The sequence below is a fragment of the Gobius niger genome (genome assembly GCF_951799975.1).
Source record: "Gobius niger genome assembly, chromosome: 14".
Classification (NCBI taxonomy): Eukaryota; Metazoa; Chordata; class Actinopteri; order Gobiiformes; family Gobiidae; genus Gobius; species Gobius niger.
Genome location: NC_136865.1, coordinates 19,677,397 through 19,696,458, shown reverse-complemented (window position 1 = coordinate 19,696,458; position 19,062 = coordinate 19,677,397). Strand labels below are relative to the sequence as shown.

General features: G+C 40.1%; 1 protein-coding gene across 7 annotated transcripts in view; it reads right to left on the bottom strand.

Moving 5' to 3' along the window:
- LOC306974371 (myocyte-specific enhancer factor 2D homolog) overlaps positions 1–13,037 on the bottom strand; it is a 28,603-nt gene extending 15,566 nt beyond the window's left edge. For all 7 annotated transcript variants that reach the window (XM_079571574.1, XM_079571576.1, XM_079571578.1 and 4 more), the window contains exons 1-5: positions 12,834–13,037; positions 6,913–7,261; positions 3,667–3,870; positions 3,132–3,269; positions 2,324–2,543 (exon numbers count right to left, since the gene is read on the bottom strand). In XM_079571574.1, coding sequence (XP_079427700.1) covers positions 2,324–2,543; positions 3,132–3,269; positions 3,667–3,870; positions 6,913–6,966 — 616 coding nt within the window. In that variant the 5' untranslated portion in view covers positions 6,967–7,261; positions 12,834–13,037. The remainder of the gene's footprint in view (positions 1–2,323; positions 2,544–3,131; positions 3,270–3,666; positions 3,871–6,912; positions 7,262–12,833) is intronic.
- Between the last annotated feature and the right edge of the window lie 6,025 nt (positions 13,038–19,062).

Genomic DNA, 19,062 nt, shown 5'->3' with positions numbered 1-19,062 from the left:
AACCTGCCGCTAACACCTGCTTCTGAAAAACGTTCTCATTTAAAATTCAAAGCAAAAGCCAAAACGTCTTGCATGTTTATAATAAAAAATAAATAAAAGAAGGTAAACTACTGTAATATCTGTAGGCTACAATATATAGTGATATATATTATATACAAATATAATAATACAAAAAGACTGTATCGAATTGGTATCGGATCGGTATCGGCCAGATGAAGTTTTAAAAATATCGGGTCGGGAGCTCAAAAAAGCGGATCGGTACGTCCCAAATGGAGATACATTTTTTTCACTCAAACTTGGCTGTAAACACTGCTAAAGCGGCGCTAGCCCGCAGTTAGCTTTGCCCGTTAGCTTCTTCGTGATTCCATTTGTGTGTATTGCGCCTCTGGGTCGGGGCAAGGAAAGTTGCAATTGTGGTTTTCTGGCCAGAGACACCAGGGGGAGATGAAAGACCCCACAATCATCCCATTAACACTTGTATTACCCCCAGAGGGACACGAAAAGGATTTATTAAAGGTAAACAGGTTACTTAGTACTGCTTTAAAATAAATACATTTGTATAATAATCTATGGAATACATTATTGTTCCGTTTTCTGGTTCTAGTTAACAAATATTTCCGTATAGGTATTGAAAAACGTATTGTTCGGGTATCGTAAACCAAGTATTGTTAAAATACAGGTATCAGAAAAAAATGCAACAACACTCCCACTCTACACTCTAGAAGCTGCTTTTTTTTTTTTGACCTTTATTTAACCAGGAAAGTCCCACTGAGATTAAGGATCTCTTTTTCGGGGTAGCCCCAGAGGGAAACCTATTGCACACACACATTTTCAGTAGTAAGGGAAACCGGAGGACACCTACGCAGACACAAAACTCCACACAGAAAGGCCCTGACTGGCCCGGGGAATGAACTCAGGACCGTCTTGCTATGAGGCACGATGTGTTATTCTCTATCGTGGGCAATGAATAGAGTTTACCACAGAACTAAGTTTAATGAGTTTCTTTTTAAATTTACTAACTTTATTTATTTTGTGTATTATAGTATTTTTTTCCCCAGTGAAAATGAAATGTAATGAAATGTTATTGTGAAAAATCAATAGGCAATTTACACAACTAAAATTAGACACCTCTACTTTTACAGCTTGATCTCTTTTTTGTTATTTGGCTTAAAAGCAAAGTCATACATTCCTCAATCATAATGCTGTTTCTAAGACGACAAAACAACTTTCTCAAAGCCTACATTGTTGAGAGGCAAGTAAAAAGTTCATTGTAAATTTGCTGATTTCACGATGTGGTTGGACCTTGTCACTGTTATGTAATGATTAGGTTTAATATTTGTGGATTTGTTGATCAAACTAAGGAAGGAGCGCGTGATTTGTCAGGTTTCACAGCAGTGTTGGGATGTGGGGGTCACAGAAATTGTTGATTATTAACGTGGTGAATTTGTGGTGTGCATCATGGACCTTGTCACCATTACGTAATGCTCAGGTTCAGCACATGTGGCTTTCCCTTTAAGAGATTTCTCATGAAAGAACCTTAAGAACAAGGGAATTACTGGCCCATGGTTTTGTTAAAGCAACACTGCGGAACACTCGAAGTCATATTATGTCATGACAAGAGAGCAACTAAACCACCACAAGACTCTGATGATAAACAAACATGCCGGCGATCCTAAAGCTGAGCTAGACACAACAGTGCTATTTTTGCACACGGTCAACCAAAATAAAGGATCTAGATGAGGATCCTCTGAAACGGTGCAGCGCCTCCTGGGTTTATCCCTGTTTTAAAGTGTGGTGTCCTGCACTGGTCAGGCTCCACCCCTCCTCCGCCTGCGCAGCTCCTTCCGCTCCCTCTGCTCCACAACAGTCTTTCACCATCCCCTCGTTTGTCCCTTTTTTGTTTCCTGCAGCTCCTCCTGTGAAGCCTCCACTGTGCTGCAGGTGTAGGGGGCTCTGGGTGTACGCACAACATCGGCATATTTTTCTCCTACTTTCATTTTCACCTTAGTCTAAATCACAGCTCTAAACACCAAGGCAAATTCCTAGCATGAACGATCTTCACTGATTTCGCCCTGAATGTTATGGGGGAAGCCACATGCCCTCTTTCCATTTAAATATACAGCTTATGGTTTGATGACGGCAGTTTTGTGAAGACAAGTTGAAAAACAAGGTCGAAAGAAAGAGGGAGAGTTCAGTTTCAGGGATAGAACTGCCCCTCATGTACAGTACGGCTTCACAGTCATCTCTTCTCACCTGTGCCCGTTTCCAGTAAACATCGTAATAAACATCACCAAGAGGAACTCGCTCGGCGGGTCACACTCACCTGCGCTGGCCGGTCGCTGTGGTAAACCGGGCGACACCGTGTTCCTCTGCAGAGACGGCTGCTGCGGCGACAGGAGGTGCGTGTCCGTGAGCGAGGGCGATGTCCCGTAGGAGGAGGTAGTTACCAGGGCGTTGCCAGGGTTACTGAACTGCAGCGTGCTCTGATTGGACGCCTGGACCGTCACCGGCATCGTGAAGGTCTGGGGCGGGGCCGCGGACTGCTGCCGGGGAAAACGTCGAGAGGAAGTTTTAATATCTGGCCGAATGGCAAAAAGAAACATGCAATTCTATCCGTAACCATGACAATGGCCTTTACAATGAAACTAGCCCCCTCAAAGCTCGAAATTATGTAAGAAGCTTAAGGGATTTAAGTGCAAGCAAAGGAAATGTTTAGTAAAGTTTGACAAAGTCCATACACGGAATAGCTACCAACTTCAATATCATTGTGACTTATAAACCTGCTTGTGGCACCTCTGCATTTATATTTCATGTTTAAGAATTTGAATGTGCATGGAAAATACGCTTGATAATCGTTAAGTTTTCAGTTCAAATGCTTGCTTGGAATTTGTCCGGATAAAACAGGCACATTGTCTTGAATTTCAAATAATTTTGTATTCAGAGTAAAGTGGCAGAGCGAAAAGTGTGAAAAACAAAGAGGAACACACTCATACAACAGTTTCCTGTGGACAGATTACTGTTGCATGTGCAGCAAAAATATCAAAATGATCACAACAAAGCAGTATCCTGAATACTTATGTTGCTGTTCTAATGAGAGTAGATGCTTGAGCATGTTTCAGTGAACGACTTACTCCGTAGCGTTTGAAGAGTACATCTAGGTCCTCTGTGGTCTTTCGAAACTTGTCGTCGTTCAGCGGACTCTGATCGATCGAGTCTTCGCCGTCGGGCTCGGGACTGTCGCACCCGTTGAAACCTTTCTTTCTCAAAGTCTGCGAAAGGGAACAAAGAGGTGAACGTTTTAATTTATAATTATTGTAATGATGAAGGGTGGCATTTTGTAGCTAGTTCCAACCTCGCCACTGCTTTAACTCTCACCCAATGAATTCTCTAGTCATTCATGCAAACCTCCTGACTCCTTCTCTATTGCAGCAGCAGAACCATCAGCCTCCTCATGCTCTTTATCATCTCCCTGATCAAGCTTTTTTATACAGTCCTTTCATCACACCTGCCACCTGCCTTAAAATCTTCTGGTTAAAAACATGGTATTTCATCAGGTGACTAAAGATGCTTCGTCTTTCAGTACCGTAGCAACTTCTGTATACATCCAGCCTTCTGCTATAAGATTGCTAGTGGCTGACGAAGCGTTTCAGAAGAGTAACATTTCACCTCTATGATGTCCGCGTTGGTCCGGCTCTCGTGCGGCTCGTTGTACTCGGTGTATTTGAGCAGCACTTTGTCCATGTCGGTGCTGGCGTACTGGAACAACTTGTTGGCATGGTTGAAAATGATGAGGGCGATTTCACAGTCACACAACACACTCAGCTCGTAGGCTTTCTTCATCAAGCCAAACTTTCTCTTGGTGAACGTGACCTAAAGCGCAGCAGAGGGAAGACAATGGAGAGAGGCTTGTCAAGCAAAAGGAAAAAGGGAAGGATTTAAAACAGATTATAGAGGTTTGTACAGTAGCAGTTCTGTGGACAAGTGAGAGGGAGAGCACAAAGGGAACTCCTAAAGATCTTTTGGATAGAAGAGACGCAGCGTATTTGAGATACATGCACTTTGTAATGACATCACTGGCCGTGTTTAGCTCTTGTATATTGCACTTCTTTAAGTTTAAGTATCCTCAGAATCAGTGAGTAAAGTAGGGCAACATATAAGTAGTAAGTAATAAAATATTGTCAGTTTTGAAGCTTTGACGTGTAGAAATGATTCAAAATATTCATCGATTTAGCGATTTTTTTGTTTTATTTACTTCTTTTTTTTTAAGCTGATGGAGAATTAGCCCCACATGTTGGGTTTCCAGATCCTATGACAAAAAACAGTATTTCTCTCATCTAAAAAATTCTTTCTCTAAGCTGAAAAAGTCTATCTCTGATCTAATGCTCGCAACCAATATCAAAGCACCTGTCCTCAGTCAGGTCCAAATCAGTGCTGCTGGTGCAGGCATCCGGCTCCAGTTGAGGAGGATCTGTTTTCAGGTTAAGTATGACCAGTATTAAATACTGAGGTTAAGAAAGTAAAGGTCAATCAAGTATGAGCTGTGATTGTAGTGCCTACTTTAAACCATATGAGCATTTTACATATCTTTAATTTGGTCCGATCGACATAATTTGATTCTACTGTCAGTCTGAGTGTGTGTCCATCGTCTTAGTGATACATTTAGTTTGTTGCATCACAATGATCAATGAATTGCTATAAGAATTCACAATATGCCCATTTGTGCTCATGGCGACAGATTGCATTAAGAAAGAGGAAAGTTGGAGACTTTCTAAGAAAATCAGATTCAGCTGCTGCTCTGATACGAAGCTCTTTGGCAGGAGCGATGCTGGTTTTGTCACCAACACTGTGTCATGCAGCGAACGGGGTGGCAGCCTCACGCCGAGAGGAGAGAAAATAAATGAGACTGAAAAAGGCAAATCTGGAGGACAAACTGCTTTAGAGGCACGAGTCCCACCACCACCGGCATAAAGTCAAGTCAATCTGAATGCAATGCTTCAAAAACCCATTCAAATCAGTCCCATTGAACTGGCACTATCATGACACTAAGCTCTTATTCATAATAAACAGCACTTAAAGCAATACAGTGGGGGGATTTAACATGATGTATCAACTATCATGCTGCTGTTCATCAAGAAAGCACAGGATGCAACACAAAAGTACATTTTAGGACCGGCAGCCGGAATCTGAAACTGTAAAACAAGATGATATTGTGCCTGGAAGAATCTTGATACTTCCACAATATCACAATAATGCCCGAATGATCAGAGTCCTGCTGCAGAGATAATTTATTTGCTTTATTTTACCCACTGTCACGGGAGTTCAGAAGAGAACCTATCGCATGTGTTTTTAGAGGCAGGAGAAACGGAGGAAACCAAAACAGGTACGAGAAGAAGATGCGAACTCCATTAAGAGCGAACCCATCTGGCCGGGACCTTCTCGCTGTGAGGCAAGTGCGCCGCCCTGCCGCCCACACGCAGCCTGACAGGAACACTTTTCAGAGTGTGTATGGCGACCAAATGTGTTACATTTACGCCACATGTGCATTTAATTTGTTACTTTAATGTAAAAATAGATAGACTGACACAAGACAATGGAAATAGTTTAGTTGCTTCCTCAGTTGATAATTTCTAAATGTGGTTAATAGTCCAGCATCAGCATTCATTTCAATCCCAAAACACTTGCAAAGACCTGTGTACGTACAGTGGGAGGAAAAAGTATGTGAATGCTTTGGAATTTCTCACATTTCTGCCTAAATTGGTCATAAAATGTGTCTGATCTTAATCAAAAGCACAAGAATGATTGACAGTGTTTGCTTGAACTAATACCACCCAAACAATTACATGTTATCATATGTTTAATGGCCATAACATGTAAACGAAAGGAAAGGAAAGGAAAGGGAGGAAAAGTAAGTGAACCCAGGAATCTCGTTGAACTGCAGCTGTTTTGTAAAGAGGAATGGTCCAAGATTCATCCTCATCGTTGTGAGCGTCTAATCTGCAGCTACAGAAAAGCAGTTACTGGTGCAAAAGAAGTGTCAGACAGTTATTTAATACAAGGTTTCACTTACTTATTCCACCCTGTTGTGAATGTCTCAGGCTTTTCATTGATGAGAGCAGGTTGTCCAGGTCCTGAGGCAACAAAACCAGCCCCACGCCATCATTCTCCCTGCACCAGACTTCACATTGAGGACAGGGTTTTGATGTTGGCGTGCTGTTCCATTTTTCCTCCATACATGACGTTTTGTGTTCCTCCCACACAACTCAATTTTGGGTTCATCAGTCCACAGAGTATTTTGCCAGTAGTGCTGTGGAGCATCCAAGTGCTCTTTCGCAAACCAAAGTTGAATAGTCATAGATAAAAGGAACCGCACATCAACAACACCCTATATCCTCTATGTGAAGTCTGGTGCCGGGAGAATCATGGTGTGGGGCTGTTTTGTTGCCTCAGGGCCTGGACAACCTGCTATCATCAATGGAAAAATGAATTTACAAGTTTACTAAGATGTTCTGCAGAAAGACCTGAGACATTCACAACAGCGTGGAATAAGTAAGTGAACCCTTGTAATAAATAGCTGGCTGACCCTTCTTTTGCCGCAATAACTGCTTTCCTGTAGTTGCAAATTACAACGAACAGGATGAATCTTGGACCATTCCTCTTTAAAAAACTGTTTCCTCCCTGTCCTGTGAATATTTACATGTTACAGCCATTAAAAATATGATAACATGTAATTGTTTTGCTGGTTTTAGTTTAAGCAGACACATTTTATGACCAATTTAGGCCGAAACGTGAGAAATTCCAAAGCGTTCACATACATTTTCCTCCCACTGTATAATGATGATGCTACAACAAATGACAGATCTGATTACTGATTAGTCTGCCTAATTGCAACAATATCAGTAAACTCAAACTCACCTGCTTGTTTCTCTCATCCGTGATTCGTTGGATCTGAATCTTTTTCCTGCCCATGATGCTTTGCAGTCGTGGAGCTAACAATCTCTGTAGTCAATCGAGTGAAGGAGAAACGCCCCTCCAGAAAGGTAAGGGAGGAGAGTGCAAACCTCTAAAACCTCTTCAGTTCGGGCCAAAAACAGTCAGACAGTCATGCATGCGCGGACAGACACCCACGCGCATTTCTGTGTGGTGAGGCAGCGTGGTTGACGGCTTTATCGGAGGGGGGTGGGGTGTGAGGTGCTCAGTTCATCGGGGCGAGACCAACAGACTTCCTGCAGCTGCTGTGAGGAGCCAGGAGCAGGTCAGACTCCTGTAGAAAAGACAGAGAGCGAGAGAGACATGTGAATGACATCCGCTTTGTTTGCCCTCACAGCTCTGTCGACGGCCAAGGCTCACAATACGGCACAAGTGACCGCTACTGTGCCATAATAATGTATGTACCGGGGGTGAAAAGAGCAGAGCAGAACATAGACATGAGACTATTAACAGCAAATAAATCGTTATTTTATAGGCCACAATTAGCGGATTGCAAAGACTGCAGTCATTTAGAGAGAAGTGAATTCTTTACAACAAACAAACATGTTCTGTTTCTGTGGGGTGTAACTTTATAAACTGAAATTCATATAATCCTGTTTGGCAGTTCAACTCATATTTAAGTCTTCTCTCAAAAGTCAATGGCTCTGGACGTGTTGAAAATGTATATAGTGAACTAAATGTGGACTTTACAACAGAAATCTCAAATGTAAAACACATGTCTTGGATATTTTGGATAAGGAATAAGGATTATGGACAAATCTGCATTTTCACATATAAATATACATTTTATTCATTTGCTTATCTAATAGGGATAGAACACATTAAACTGATGTCATGTCCAAAGGTAAGAGCTAATGGCTAATTTGCAAACCCAGTCTCTGACACAAAACATACAGTCACATTCAAACAATGGCCAACACAAATATCTACAATAAAATACAACCACAAATGGCTGATGTTTACAAATGATTTGATCTGTGAACAACAAATAGCCCCAGCTGCATTGGGGGGAATCTTAACCGTATACTTGAGCTCATAAAAAGGTACAATTTGCTGGAATTTTACAATAATATATAAACTTCCCACCAGTATAAGTAAAGGAATGCCAAATGGTAAAATAGAACCTGAATCAAAACATCACTGAATTTAATTTGACCTGTCTTAAATTGGTCATGAATTTTAAAAATGTATATCGTTAAAAAAAGAAAATAGCTGTTGATCGATACCTTGTTATAGACCTCCTCCAATAAACTCAAGAAACAAGTTACTACAGTTTGAAAATGGCAGATTAACCTTTGGGAAACAAGTCTGATAGGGCTGGATAATTTATCAAAATTTAATCAAAATCGCAATCTCTTTGGTAACTCTCAGTAATCGTCATGTGTCTTTATAATTGACAGGTTTACAGCTATTTATTTGGCAAAAAACAGAACCTAGTGTGGAATTTGGATAAGACAATGGGAGATGTTTGTGCATTAAATGAAACTGGAGGAAAGAAGTTTTTTGTTTGAGTTGAGGTCGATTAATATGTGAATGTGAATGTCTGAGGATGTTTTGTGGTGAACTGTACGTGGGAATTAGTCACTATTTCAATGAGCGCTTTTGCTACTGACATCAAAACAAGATCAACCAGAGCCAGTTGTTTCAGGTTCTGTCCCTTTCAACAACAAATACTGTCAGCCCAGACTTTGTAGCAATCTCAAATCATGTTTTGACTGAAAACTACTGCAACAACAGCCACATATGTAGCCAGATTGACACACTGAAATGTTGCCAAAGAGAGAATTCAAGAATATCAGCAGTTTTTGTTTTGTTTATTACAGTACTTTTTTTTCTCTTTATTTTTTTTTCTTTTTAACTTTCTTTTGAAATGTAAGGGAGAACTCTCACAATGAGGCTTATGAAGTCCTCATATGAAACAGAACTAGCAGAGGACAATAATCATTTTGGTGTGTGAAAAATTACACTGTAATCATTAGCATGTAATAACTGGAGCAAAGTTCTTACTCCTAAATTTGACCCTAATCCAGCGGTGTTATAGTTAGGGGTCACTATGGAAGGTACGACAGGGGCATCTGACATATAATGCTTTCTAGAATATGACTCTAAATCCATGTATTATTAAATGTACATGTCTTAAACTTGGGCTTGGATTTTTTTCCCCCTCATATTGATTGTTTGATCGAGCTATGTCATTAGCTACAGTATGGTCCAAACTAGTGCTGTAACTTCCACAGGGGCTGTCACAGCAGCTCATTAAAAAGCAACATGCCAATAATCCAGATGGGCCATAGATTAAATGGCAATTCGATCAATTGTCATCATCAAATCACTGCCCTATTTCTAAATAACAACAGGATTACAAATTTCACTCTTAAAATAAGACATAGAAACACACTGGACACTGAGGGAAAGTTGGTGTCACGTTTCACTGTCAGTTTGTGTGACCTTAGCTGTGAAAACAATGGAGGGCTCTGCAATTGTTTGTGAACTTTTCAGAACAGCATAGACAGAATAAAACAAAAAACAAATATTGATCTCAAGTCCATAAACCTGACAATTCTGACTTTTTCCACATGCTTCACGTTCTTCCTCTCAATCGCATCTATTATTTATTCATGTTATTAATGTTTTACCAATAAGTCAAAGCCGCTGACCTTTGCTTCTCAATTACAGCAACAAGCCTCTTCTCGTTCCTTAAACGCTTTCCAACCAAAACGCAGCCCATTGGCAATTGTCTTCAGGCTTCTCTCCTCATTATTGACCCTCAACGTTCACATTTTTCCTGTGGGATTGTTGTGGAAGCGAATGGAAAAAGTGAAAAACGTCAGCGGAGCTATGACTTGCACACAGGGCCTTCCCCAGACGAGCAGAGCACAGAGCGGCTCAGGAGTGGCCAGCTTGAAAGTAAATCAAAGTTGTAATAGTATCCAGACGATTAGGCGCAAGTCACAAAAACCTGCGTCTCTCGCGGCGCTGCCAACTCTGACGTCAGCGGCTGAAACAACTCCCACCTGAAGGCATTTGACTTTGAAATCTGTGCCACTTTGTTGCGATCGATTTGTGCCTTAATGAGTATGATGGAAAATATATGAAAGAAGGAGTTAGCCAAAATGTTGCTGGCTTCATTTTCAACAGGAGTGACTGAACAAATATGTGAATCTGCGTTATATACTCCTCAGCGGAGATACATTTGTTAAGAGAAGAAAACACACAAGGTAAAAGGGCTTCACAATATGACAAACAATATTATTCATCCATGTCAAGTCCATTCAACGTTATACTTTTCCATCAAGCTGACTTAAAACTGGACTGATCGGCCTAAAATGAAACCAACTTAGGGAACTCTTGACTAAAACTGAACTTTTGCACACTCTTAAAGTTTCCATGTGTTTTTGTTTTAGGCTGTGTTACCACGACCCTTGTGAACACATTGTGGCATCTTGTGTGTATATTACGTCGCATGACTTAGCGCTAACGATTATTGGTGACTTGTCGAGCACGTTTGTTGGGTTAAACTACAGGCGTTGGTAGATTTTATTAGAGTCCATTGACGCAGGATATTTAGTTGTTTTCAGCAGAAGCCATCTACCAAAATAGGAGCAGCTCTAGTGATTTGAAAACTGCGACTATCACTATTTTGATTCCATTGTGTGCCTTGACAATCCTTACCAGCAGCAACGTATGGAAATCACCACCTTTCAACAACACTACACTCACCCTTGATTCATTTTTTTGGGGGGGGGATGGGGCGACAGTGTTAGTTTGACTTGCTCAGATAGAGGCTGCACTGAGGCTTGGTCTGCCTTTCCCTCTCCCCGGATGCCCTTTAGTTCGTGGTTGCCCCCTAATTACTGTAATTGACACGTCCATCCCTCGTCTCGGCCCTCAAGGCGCTGATGACTCAATTAGGAACTGGCTCGAGGAGTGATTGGAAGTCCAGATAATGAGGTCCTCGCTTTGGCCAAAACTGAAATAATGGTTTATGACATACAGGTTCGATATAAAATAGAATGAAACTAGTTACAAAGGAGATTTTATATTGGTATGTAGTCTTCAGACAAGCGGTTAAAAAAAGCGTTATGCAATTGTTAGATAATCTTGCATGGAGAAAGAGCAATCAGGCCCCGAGTAGGCATCAGTCTGTTTTGAAGTAGTGTAATTAGTGGCACTGACCTTTCGCAGATTATGCTCTGGCCAATGAAATGTGGCAAAGCCCTGAGACAAATGGTCCAAGAGGCTCGAATGCAACACGCAGAGGGTTTCCCGCAGAGAGCACGCATGAAGTAGGGTCGTGACTCGCGACTCAGGAGAAGAAATTGTATTTTTGGAAGCGACGTGTTGCTTCCTTAAGAAATGTAGTGACAAAAATGTGTCCTCAAGTCACCCTTAGGTTCAGCCGCAAGCACAAGGTATTCAGCCAAAAGGGGAAAACGTGGTTCACTCATAAACACCACCGTGAGTTGTGGGACTTTCTTGATGTTACAAAGTTGTTTTTAATTACTAAGATTTTTAGAAAAGGGGGAAAGTCTATGTACTATGAATAGAAAAGAGAATAGGTACAGTATTAGTGCATGTCCAGGAGCATACCATTTGAGAGAAGCCTGAAATATGAGCAGCTAAACGGATACAAGAATCTATTCATTTCAGGACATGTTGGTAGAGGCATAAACTACACTGCTTTAATGCAAGATGGTTTATAAAAGACTCTTGCTACTATTTACTACTGCTATTTTGGCTCAATTGTGATTCAGGAGGGGGATAATTTGCGTCGTAGTAAAGCCTTTTTACACATTTGAAAATGCAAACAGTGTTGGGAAAATACTTGAAAGATCACCCTTGTGCAAACACCACACTGATGGCGTTTTTAGTTCGACCTACAAATCAATGCAACCCAAACGCGTAGCCTCTTGCTCCTGTTCATAAATCATTGATTGAAGGCGGCACAGGGCATAAGATATTCAGAAGTTAATGTGACATTTAACCAGATGTTGACAGCACTCCATCTCGTCACAGCATATCACTGTAACATTGCCCTACTTCAAGGCTACTGTAAGCTCTTACGGACTATCGAGGGCATACTGAATTACACACATAAAAGACGAATGCAATGTGTTTCACCATTTACACTATTCGCCTTGATTCTTCAATTGAGGTCACGCAGATACGAGCTACGTCTACTGTATGATGTATGTCAAACACGGTCACATCAAACCATCCGCACAACAGAAACGCTATTGTATTGAAGTCAGCGTGGCTCAGAATACAACTGTTTACCTCTTACTACCGTGACCGGGGATGGTGCGATTTGCGTAAGGCTCCATTACATTTTTTGCATACAGTGGTAGCATAGCTGTATCGCCAGTAAACACACTGTCCGCTATTATCATGGCATATGGGGCACACACAGCAGCTATAGAGACAGGGCGACTTCTAGGCCCGGGGACGGACAGGTAGCCCTATGGGGAGCTCCTTTGACAGCCTGTGGGACCACTGTCGTGTCGTGTGTCCTGATTTACCGGCACAAATGCTCCGAGTGAGGGCTGATCGGGTTGAGTTACAGGGCAATAGGACGTGTGCGGCTCCACACATAGGCCATTTCACAATTTTCTAGCTCCGACTTCGCCGACAGCCATTACCTTCTTCTTCACACTGTGCGCGGATTTGACGAGCATAAGCGATCAAACGCAGCAAAATTACACGTCTCAATTCGAGTCCGTTAATTTACATAGGGCGTATTAATAAAACAGTCGGTAATTACTTTGCGATATTTCATAATAATAATAATAACCTCGGCTTATGAGCGAGGAAAAAGACGCAGGAAGGAAATGTATCACTCCACTTACCCTGAAATATTGCTGATAAATCGCGAGAATAGGCTTGCCACCGCTTGCTCCAAAGGCGACCCGTCTCGATTAAATGCGCGTTAATTAATTACGGTCCGGCGAGGGGTTTATTTACACGAATCCGAGGCATTTTGTTCCATTTTAGTGTTGAAGTAACTATACTGTCCACCCAGGCAACACAGCGTACCCAGTGTACAACCGACGTCATTGACATTAGCCAGTGATGGACGTGCGCGCCGGCCAATAGCGAGCCGCGATGGAACGGTGTCGTCCAATCAGAGGGACGTGTCAGGGAAACGGGCGGGACTGGGGGAGAGGACATGACGGAGGTGGCGGCCATGTTGTGTGGTTGTGTATCCCTCCGCCTCATATTTACCTTTTGCATGATTTTGCATGTGTGGAAAATGTCACTGTAGCCTCACTGTGCCCTACCTGCTTTTCACGAGAAGCAAAGCGCGCGGAGATTTTTGTATTCCTTCTTCTTCCCCTAAACACATGCTGCACCTCTGTTAGAGTTAATTTTATCGGCTGATCTTGGGAGCTATGAGGTGTTTAGGGGGTTTAAATGGCCATCATCACACAGACCTGGGAGCAACCTATTATGGCATTGGGCACACTGAGCTGCTATTCATATATGGATTTGTACTAGCGTATAACAGTGTAATACTATATGCAATAACATTAACCCCTTACCTTAACCAAGTGCATTTTCTCCAGTTTGGCTTTACCCAAATCTAAAAGGTTACAGCCTATAGGCCAGTGCAACGCTTCATTTGAAAGCTAAGACCTACAAAACTCATCTCAATGGATCTTTTTTTAGTCACTTTTCTGTGCTCTTTTGTGGCATGTTTGTTGTCGTTTTTGTCACATTTTGTCACTATTTTCATCACTTTTTTGCCACGTTTCTGTTGTTCTTTGGTTGCTTTTTTGTCACTTTTTACCACGTTTTTGTCGCTCTTTTGTTGCATTTTGATCATCGGTTTTGTCTTGTTTTCTTCTCTATTTTGCCACTTTGCTCGGTGGGGGTTAAGAGATTAATACCTATATCTTAATCTTATATCTGCTTCACTACCTGCACCTTAGTGTGTGAGCGGCTATAACAAGTAGCCTATATTTCTCCACTGTCTGAGATCAATAAAGTTCCATCCTATCATAGTAGGTCAACAATAATTAGCGTATTACCCTAATTCGAGGAAAAAACAAAAACACATTTGATGCATTTAGTTGCTGGCTTTAACACATTCAGGATACAGAGGATGTATTGAAAAGAAACTTAACTATTTTTTCCTTGTTCATGGGCTATCACAGATCTTATTTCTATAACCCCCTTTTTATACATTTATTTAAGCCTTTGCAATATTAGGTAATTAATCATCTTAACAAATCTTTGAGCTAAGCCACCGTTACACAATAGTAATAGGGAAACCTATAAATAACCTCTTATTGTATTGCTATTTTACAGCAATATCAAAATAGGCCATGGTACTTGTTGGTGCTCGCACTGTCAAGTCAACATACGAATTGTTTGTATATTCTTGCATTGCGTTTTGAAGGTCATTTTGTTTTACTTCAGTAACTTGAAGCTTGAAACAGGTGTTGGTAATAAACTGAAGGCATCCAGATTGTGTGAATAGCTGGTGCTTATGTGACAGGTGTCTGCAGCAGTGGGTTCATCAGTCTCAAAGTTACGCAAACCTCAAGTTAGAATTTAGAAGAAACAACATTTAATTTCTCAAAAGTCATTGAAACTATATGATACTACGTACAGGAGGAGCAAGAGGGCAGCTTTGTAAGTTCAAGCCTGAAGAGTTATTTTAGCTCTTGGGTTTTAAATTGTATGTAAGTAAAATACACAGTTATAGACTATATGTGTCAGCTGACCATGTATAATAGAACTCTTAGGGTGATTAACTGTGCCAATACATGGTGCAAAGAACAACACTCTTTGCAATCTGATGAGATGCCTCTCGAGCAACCCAGCAGTGATGTTGGCAGTGGTGGAAAGTAACATAGTAACAAGTACAAGGAACATATTATTGGTACTTTTACTTTACTTAAGTACATTTTATGATGAATTCTTTTTACTTTTACCTCACTACATTTTAGAAACTGTATCTGTACTTTCTACTCCACTACATTTTTAAATTTGGTTAAAAGTAAAAAGTATTTTATTTTCAAAGGGACCTCCCTACGATGAACTGGTTTAGTCCCAGATCAGACTTGCTTTAGTGGTTCACTCCTTTAGACCTTGTTTAGACCTGGGTTAGTTCCTGTTTTTTACCTGAGTTCTTGGTTTACTCATTTAGACCCGGTTTGATTCAAATAATTAAAAAAAAAAATCTCTCAAATACTTACATTTTACAATGTATGCTTTTATACTTTTACTTGAGTAAAAATTTCATCAGATACTTTTACTTTTACTTAAGTACATTTTTGGTCATGTATCTGCACTTTTACTTAAAGGAGCTATGCCTGATTTTACTGCAGGAAATGGAATGACATTTATTTTGTCCTCCTTTACTATATTGTAAACTCAAACACTTGTGGGGAAAACAGCTTGCATCAAATTATAAAACATTTTAATACAGTTTATGAACTTTCAGGCTATTTTTCCAGTATTTTTGTGAAAGTGACCCTAAAAAGTGACCCTGCAAGTTGTAAAATGGGTCTATAAACTTGTCCCTGTAAAGAATTTGGATGCTACAAATAAATTAGGAAAGTTAGGAATGAGTTTGGATCACATCTCACTTTTTAATTTAGTGGCTTCCTCTTTCATTGTTTGCAATCAAAAAATCAGGTACAGGGCCTTTAAGTAAGAATATTGATTACTTCTTCCACCACTGTATGTTGGGTACTTTCAGCAAATTGGTTGACAATGTGGTTCTATCTCTACAATTTTTAATATTAATCTTATCTTAGAGTAGAAACATTATCTTGTTTTGTTTGATTTGAGGATGGAAAACTCACCAGTATGAGTGTAACTAACATCACCTTAGAAATCTCTTCCCTTTTGCATTAAAAGAAACTTTTTTAATGCAATAACACAGTTCAGCTTCACATGTGGTTCAGTGAACTTTTAAAATGTCCTACCAGTTCTGATTCTGAAACATAAAATTGCCAGCAGCAAAAAAATCAAACGATTCCAGTTTCGACTCAAAGGTCAGTGAAGTTGATCGAGGGCAACAACAATACAAAAAAAAGTGAAAGAAACTGAAGTGAAAGATGTGCCTCAGGCTTTTAAAATACTACTTGGACAATTGTGGAGGACTTTGCGGAAAGAGGCTGCGGGTTGACCCTTTAACTGAACTAGTCAGACAAAAGTGTAGAGACAAAATTCATAACATCTTTGTATCTAATCTGATATAAGTAACAAGATATATACGCATCTATTGCCGTTCTTGCATGACTCTCTTGGTGATGCACTATTTTATTTGAGGCCCGACTAATCACGCCTCAATCTCACACCATTATCATGTGGGTGGGTGGAGGTGGAAGTCTCTTGCCCAAGGACAAAGTGACTATAAGCACAGGTGGGGTTCACTGTCGCCCCTCATCAAAGTGCTGCGTTTCGATCACTGATATAACAAATAACCACAGCAAACATCTAGCTTTGTATCAAAAACAAATACCTAAAAAACAATCAGGAATGAAAAATAACTGGAACAATGCTTTCCCCAAAAGCTGATGCTGTTGTTACTATCCTCTTGACTCACCTGAAAATGTACTCTGCTCTGAAAGCGGGATTGACAAAACAGTCCAAAGTGCTCTTAGAGTTGGTCTGCCCCTCTCTGTGCCCACTCCTTCGCCCACGGCTACTCCACTGCACCGCTATGCCTTTGCGAGCTCATTTTATACAGAGGGTCTGGACGACGGCTTCTGGCATTTTCAAATAGTCAATAATATGAATTTACAGGACCATTATTATTAACGACGCTGTATTACAAGATCCATATTGTTTGTCTCAATTAAAAGTTACATGCATTAATGACAGGAAAGTAACTCAACTGAGGCCCTGTAACCCACTTGGCACAAATTCTACTAAAATCTACACATGTGCCCTTTCACCTTTGAGGTCAAAAGAGCAGCATAAACAATTTAAAACGCTATGGGTCAAGTTGGCCTGACCTTATTGATTTCTAGAACATTCAAACGACAGACTGCTACTACAATGGAATGAAATAGCTCTATGACTGAAGCAATTGACACAATAAAAGACAAGATGCTTTATGATGTAATTCAGTGTGTGTTGACGTAAAGTGAATTCAAAACACTCATAGAGTTGAGTATGTTTTCAGGCTATTTGTTGCATATTCAGGGCATGTTTTGACATTTCAATATGGGACGTATGTGGGAGTTAAAAAAATATGACACACTCTGGCAAAGGGAGAAATGACTCATAACATTTTTATATTAAAATTGTCTCAGGACAGGACGTGGGAGGAGAAGACAAAGTCATGGATATTATTGTCTCAGTGCTTGAAGGAAAATGTATGTAAATTCTGATAGAAATTTAGTAAAATATCTAGTTATATTTATTTCTTTGTTAGGGAAACGTAAATACAAATAACATGTAATTCAGCATTTATAGCCTTGGCTAATTTGACACATTTCTCTCTATGTTGCAAACAACATAAGCAAAATAGAAAATTAAAGTCAAAATCACATTTTTATAAAGGCTAGGTCTGTCTGATACTTTAGCCACCACACGACATGCCCATGCATCTTACAAACACTCCCCAGCTTGTCCAAATGGGGGCAGTAAAGTTTAAGAATTTCGTTTTTCGCGCTGTAATTGTAGTACCCAATAAGCCCACTTGAGGGCAGCAGCAGAGCACAACAAACATCTCTTGCTTTGGCTCAGTCCTATGCAGCCTTTTGCACCGCAATACGCGGTCCTTGTCAAGATGTTGTACAGTCATTCGCGTATCTTATCATTCAGAGAAAGTCATTTCTGAGAGATATTTCTTACACAAAACGTGTTGAGGTCGTGGTCGCAGGTTGCATCTGAATCCATGACTGCAGCTCTCGTTTTCAAGCGGCCCCTCTGTAACCATTATGACTGATGTCAATCTGTGAAATATAGCCTTATAGTTTTATAAATGCACGCGTAATGGCTTTTCCAGATTCTAAATAGCCTGCAAAAATGACATAGAAATGGCCCAGTAAAGTGTGATACCATTTTGAGTTGGACCCTCAATTCTAATTTTCAAAGGAGGAACAGTCCATAACTAAAACTTAATACGAAAACGCAATAATGCATTTTATCAAATAGGCCAGTGGTAGACATAGCCTTGATGTTTTATCGGCCAAATAATTAGGCAAATGGTAGTCTGCACTTATATTTCACCAATGTAAGCCCAATATTCTTCAGTAACAGGTTAAAGGGCTGGATTGTTTGAAAGACTAAAAAATATTCACTTCGCGATGAAAAGCTTTAAGCCTGTACACATCCTAAATTAAAACAACATACACTCGTGTTTGAACTGCACTATCAAAACCCTCTTGATTTTAACATCACGTGGTCTATTAAAAAAACGAACTGTAGGCTATACACTTATTTATTCAAGTAAAACTGCTTGAATATTTTTGCTAGAATAAAACTCATGCACATGTTTTTCTTTTTTTAAAATTTCAATCATCCAAATATAGTCACCTAACACATTTCAGGCAAAAAAAAACCCAACAACCTGTAACTAGTTAAATACAATAAGCAATATGGCAGAACTGACAGTCCATTAATTTGCAAAGTGAACACACCGTTTTATAGAGAGTGGAGTCTAGATGGCAGAGGCACTTGAATGTAAGTAAAAGATCTGTATTCTATCCAACAGGAGTGTAAAGATACAGCCTACACAGTTGTGCTTGAAAGTTCACATACCCTGGCAGGCTTTTTGACTATTTTTCAAAGAATATGAAAGATAACACAAAAAGGTTTTTTTTTTCTTCACACATAGTTAGTGGTTGTGTTAAGCCATTTACGGTGAAACAACTGAGGTAAACTTTGGATCAGAGCCATTTTGGTAGGCTACTTTCTTTTTTAAATATTTAAAAATAGCAAACTCACTTGTTTCACCACAAATGGCTTCAAACAACCACGAACTATGAATGAAAAAAAACGTTTTGTGTTATCTTTCATATTCTTTGAAAAACTGTCAAAGAAATCGTCAAAAATTCTCCGAGGGTATGTAAAACTTTCAAGCACAACTGCCTTATATGTAGACCAATATTA